Source organism: Dipodomys ordii, unplaced genomic scaffold, assembly GCF_000151885.1.
Source record: "Dipodomys ordii isolate 6190 unplaced genomic scaffold, Dord_2.0 Scaffold22, whole genome shotgun sequence".
Lineage (NCBI taxonomy): Eukaryota > Metazoa > Chordata > Mammalia > Rodentia > Heteromyidae > Dipodomys > Dipodomys ordii.
In genome coordinates, this window is record NW_012267238.1 from 522,945 (window position 1) to 528,688 (window position 5,744).

The 5,744-nt window shown below is 38.7% G+C and overlaps 1 protein-coding gene across 1 annotated transcript; it reads left to right on the top strand.

Moving 5' to 3' along the window:
• The first annotated feature begins 4,431 nt into the window (after positions 1-4,431).
• Positions 4,432-5,744, top strand: LOC105984111 (hemoglobin subunit gamma-like). Its single transcript, XM_013014197.1, has 3 exons — positions 4,432-4,523; positions 4,636-4,858; positions 5,616-5,744. The coding sequence occupies exons 1-3, from the start codon at positions 4,432-4,434 to the stop codon at positions 5,742-5,744; spliced, it is 444 nt and encodes a 147-aa protein (XP_012869651.1).

Consider the following 5,744-nt stretch of genomic DNA (forward strand, 5'->3'; position numbering starts at 1 on the left):
GTCCTCTGTCCAATTCACCAGCCCTCCCTGTGTCCCCTGAACCCTTCTTCTATACACGGGGACCGAACTGGACCTTGAGTACACATCTTCTGCTTAATAAAGTTCATTCTCTTCAATAGTGATGTTTTGTCTTCTCTGTCTTTTGCTTTTGTGTTAGAGGAACACACATTTCTTGGGAGAAATATGGGAAGAAACAAAATCTTTCCTCACAAGAGTGTTGGAACTCATCAGAGGAGGGACAGGTGGTATGTGAGGAAAGACTTGAAGAGCACTATGGCAGAGGGTGGAGGAGGAGTAAAATGAAACCTGAGGAAATAGACTTGTGGGATATGCCAAATTTCACCAAAAAAGAGAAGGACAAAACCAAGCTTTGTAGGTGTCTAAAGATTACTGTATTCATTTATATAATATACAAAATTTATATGTGTACATATATCATATATCTTGGGAGAGTGAATTTAAGAAAAATGAGTGAACTAAATTATAGCTTGGAGTTTTCCTGAAAGTCCCCACCAATCAATTATAGCCAACTCTTCTCTTAGGGGCCTGTCTTTCCATAAGGAACAAAGGATCAAACAATCAATGTGCATTATGTTCTATTAGAATATAACATGCACTAAAATATAGAGTTAGCTTATAAATATATACATTTTGGGAGCATCATGATGTAGACTTCTCGAGATGTAAGATTACATGGATTTTGGTTACTGGCATGAATTAGCTTTCCAAAAATGAAAAGGACAGTCAGTTTAGGTGGAATATTAGCAAAGACCAGATAACAGATGGTCTTGAGAATAAAATAATAAATCAACTTATTCTGATACTGGAAATAGTTAACAATAAACACTTTTAGAATGATTATTAGGAAACATTGTCTTGTTATGAATACAAAGTAGATTCAGTAGTTCATTGGAGATTAAGAGTTTCTGATTTGTCTGCCTGAGCTGGCTTTAAACTATGCAAATTTCAGCTACCTGAATAGTTAGGATTATAGACATGAGCCACCACAAGTGGTAGAGCGCTAGCCTTGAGCTGAAGAGCTGAGGGACAGTGCCCAGGCCCAGAGTTCAGGCCCCACGACCAGACCCCCCAGAAACAACGACAACAACAAAAAAAGACATGAGCCACCAATGCCCACCTTAAATATAACTCCTGGAATGCTTTAATTTCTCTGAGAGTTTTGAGGTTCAAACCCTAAGTCAGTCTCTCATGTCCATACTTGAGATCCTTACACATCACAAGTCCATGTACTCTATGTTAGCAAATGCAACTCAGTTGGGCATTTGCCTCCATACACTAATAAGAATTTGTCCAGGGCAATAGACTAATAATTGTTAAAGTTTCAGGCTATCAACAACACTGATATTTCAAATTTTTGTAACATTTCAATGTGCCCCAATGCAGAATAAATGGGTATCTTCACAGCACTATTTTTCCTACCTAGTCTTTAAAAAAATTGGAACAACATGCATTTTAATTAAATTAACTATATATCTCCTCTTTTTGGGGGACAGACTCTTGTTATGTAGCTGCAGCTGCACTCAAACCCATAAGTCTCCTGTCTCAGCATCCCTAGTAATGGGATTACAGACACGTAGCAACACATTGGGCTTCTTTTTCCTTGTTTCTTTTTTCCTTTTAGAATCTAATTACTATTATGACTCTGAATGTCAAGGAGTAAAAGATGATGATAAGAATGATACCTAGTTCTAGTCATCATCAGGGCAGCACAACATAATAGAAAGCAAATTCAGTATTTATACCACACTCCCCCAAGTTCTGAATGACACAAAAATTTTAATAGATAAAGAATAAATAATTCTTGCTCATACTTAATATCAGCTGTCTGAATAAAATAATGTGACAAACATTATTAGACTGGTTCTCTTAGCAAAGTGTGTAGGAGGCTTAGAGATCATGTCATTAAGAAGATTAATGGCATACAGCTTCTCATTCCTGGACACAGAAGATGAGCTGTCTGTCACCAGACAAGTGGTGTTGTACATCCTCTGCCACAGTATTTTCTGCCATTCTCTCTCTATTGGCATGTGTACTTCACAGGCCCATTATTTATTTCTTTAATGTAACAATTAGCTTGTTATTTTCAGCTTCAGTTTTGAATTTATTATTCCAACTTCTAAATATCTCGGACTATCTTTCCATCTTACTCCTTATTTCTGTCACAGCTAAAACAATTCCCCCTTAAAAGAAAGTCTGCCTGCTACAATTCTACCCAAGTCCAAATACTAATTTGATAGTGTGTAAATAATATTTGAACTGATTTGGTTGACTGGCTTATGTATTCACTTTTCATTCTCCCCTATGCCTTATTTATGTTAACTCCTCTGAATTTACAACAATTATGACACAGCTACTTAGTAAAATAGTTACTGATGAATGCTAGAAAACATGTGGGATTGAAGCAGCTTCATAGGTTAAGAATCAGCCAACACCATGAAGCAATGATAAGAGCAAAATGCAAGGGTAAAACAGTCATGGAGGGATGTGGAGTAATTAACAAAAATCTAAAAGGTATTTCCTCAAAAACACAAAAAGGGAAGCAGTGGACATAGGTGACTTTGGGGGTCACTGTTTAAGTTTCAGGGAAAAAACCAGGACAGACAACTGTCTGTAGACATGCATAATCATAAATTTCTGTAGTTTAATTAGGGATAATTAAGAGTCACTAATTTTTTAAAGGCCTCAAACCAAGCCTTTAAGTTATCCTCCAAGACCGTACAAGCTGAACCCTGTGGAATAATCACATCTGGTATACACAGTAAACTTATCTCGTAGCCTTCTTATCTTATAGAATCCTGGCATATTGAATACATGCCACTATAGATATAATAAAAATTCAATTTTATTAAAGAAGAGAGAGATCCTAACTGCATTCACCTCTGCTCTATGCTCTATACCTCCACATCTATCTATCTATCTATCTATCTATCTATCTATCTATCTATCTATCTATATCTCTCTCTATATATCTATAAGTCTATAAATATAGCTATCGGTCACCCCTAAGAGAAGACAATCATTACTGATATCTTCTCAACTTCTTGGTCTACATCCATTAAAAACTGTAAACTTTGCATAAAGACTAAAAGGCCTTCTCCTATACTATTAGTGTCAATCCACACGAGAAGTTAGACCATGAATGAATTTGAAGAACGTTCTTCATTTAAATGCATTTGTGCACCCTTTCAGAGAACCATCCGTGCTGTCCCTACAGAGAAAAGAATCAAGGCTGATTTAAAAAAATTTTTAGGCATTGTGATTTAGCAAGGTCATAGAGAAAAAAAAATATACATCTTCTCTCTGTCAGGTTGAAAGTGATATGTCAGAAAAAGAACTGACTCAGACAATGTGTCTGACAGACAGTAAGGTCCCAGCTATCAGTGTAGTGTGTGGATTGTTACTCCAGGAAGATAAGTCCTGTGTGTTCAGAGATTAACAAGCATGCAAGAGAAAGTTTGCTCTCTGTCTATAATATGCCTTGGAATTAAACCAGTGGAAATGATTTGAAAGACATAACAGTAGAAAAACAAGTCCATATTGATCACCAAGAAAACTCACAGCTGTTGTTCCTGAGCATGGAAGGCTATACCCAAAGCTTGGATCACTAATTAGTGTAGACTTATTTCAGCAGGGAACACACAGATCTGCTGACTATGTAAGGACATTCACATGGAGGCAAACATTGTCCTTCTTATGCTCTATTTTACACAGATGCAGGGAGCCAAGGGTGCAGATCTACATTACATAACACTAGTCTATTCCTATAGAGAAGCTGACGCCTCATGTTTCCTCAGACTGCTGTAAATTAGAAAGATCACACCCTAACACCTCAGATCATTTGAACACCAATGAAACCATTGGTGTTCTTGGAAACCATTTCTAATGGAATGAGATGGGTACTTGTCCCAGCACAGATGCTCAACTCCAAGCCTAAAAAGTATGTCATAACCTGGGAATTGTTCACATATTTGTCTCTAGTCTTAGTCTATAGATTTCTCTGAAGTTAGAGATAGACACAGAGGGAAGATTGACAGAGAAATAATCCTCTGGTGGGAGGAGAAGAAAAGAGCTGAAGGGAAGAGTGAAAGGAAAACAGAGATAATGGACTTGAAATAGGGGGAGGGACTGTTAAAAAAAAACAAAAACCAAACACCTTCAGCAGCAGGGTCTCCTTGAGGGGCCCCTCCCTGACATTAGCTTTGTGAAAATGCCTGTTGTAATCTTATCCTACCCAGACCCCACCCCTAGCTTGATTGATCAGCTTGCCTTAACCAATAGGTTCAGAGTATCAGGTGAAGCAATGGGCCAGCAGGTCAAGAATGAAGAATAAAAGGACATACTTTCTAGCAACCATACACACTTTGTGCTGCTAACGTCAGAGATATCCAGCAGACTCCTAGAGCAGACACCATGGTTCACCTTACATGTGAAGAGAAGGCTTTTATCAACAGCATTTGGGGACATGTGAATGTAGAAGAACTTGGAGGAGAAGCCCTGGGAAGGTAAACTCTGAGGGGCCATGACAAGAGAGGGAGGGAGGAAGGGGAATTGCTTGACCAAAATTCAGGCTTCGTCTCCAGATTTGAGCCTTCTTCTGACTGTCTCATTTCATAGGCTCCTGGTTGTCTATCCATGGACTCAGAGGTTCTTTGACAGCTTTGGAAACATGTCTTCGCCCTGTGCCATTATGAACAACCCTAAGGTCAAGGCTCATGGCAAGAAGGTACTGAGTTCCCTGGGAGATGCCACTAAGAACCTGGATGATCTCAAGAGCAACTTTGCTCACCTGAGCGAGCTGCATTGTGACAAGCTGCACGTGGATCCTGAAAACTTCAAGGTCAGTCTGGGAGATGCTAAGCCTTCTCACCTTTGGCCTCAGGGCAACGTAGACAAGTAATTAAACATTGTTGATCTAGGTCTGAGACTCTGTGGAAGATATGAGGTGTTCGTGGATTTGAGTTTGGATGTAAAGCAGCCTCACAATCCTAACCTTGCTGAGAACAGGCTTGTATAGAAGAGATGACCCTAGAAGTCGACAGGGACTTGTCTATATGTCATTAGCTTTGAGAAAAACCTTGTATGGGGATGAGAAAAAATGATAGGTTTCCATAAACTCTTGTTCAAAATGATTTTCTTTCTTTCTAGAGAAAGAATATCACATTTTTTCTGTCTTGTTTTTGTTTATTGATGGCCCTAGAAACTCAGGCATATACTGACTTGTTGAAAATAAAAGGAACCTAGGCAATTGAACATATATTACAGTGGCTATTCCTATAGTTACTATATTATATACTATATAGTCCTACATTAGACATATAAAATATGTCTAAAACCAAATTGATATCTTACAACTTCAGGAGGACAGTCTATAAAATATAGGACTGTTCATCATAAGAAAAGGCCATAACTAGACTTGCCAGGGGAATAAACTTCCTGTGTTTATTAACTAGGTGAAACTCTAGACTTAGAGGGAAGCTCATATAGGCTTGGTTCTGAGTGAGAGCTGGGGGTTCAGGTATCTAGAGACCAATCTAGCATCTGGTAGAGTTGCCTGCTAACTGTCTTTATATCTATTGTCTCTTTCTGGTTTACAGCTCCTGGGAAATGTGCTAATGGTTGCTCTGTCAAAAACTTTCGGCAAGGAGTTCACCCCTGAGGTGCAGGCTGCCTTTCAGAAGCTGATGTCTGGAGTTGCCAATGCCCTGGCCTCTAAGTATCACTGA

Excerpts from the sequence above, each read along its gene's own strand:
- LOC105984111 (XM_013014197.1), top strand. The coding sequence starts at position 4,432 with ATGGTTCACCTTACATGTGAAGAGAAGGCTTTTATCAACAGCATTTGG. Across the intron at positions 4,524-4,635 it reads GGAGGAGAAGCCCTGGGAAG|GCTCCTGGTTGTCTATCCAT; the intron begins GTAAACTCTGAG and ends CTCATTTCATAG. Across the intron at positions 4,859-5,615 it reads TGGATCCTGAAAACTTCAAG|CTCCTGGGAAATGTGCTAAT; the intron begins GTCAGTCTGGGA and ends TCTGGTTTACAG.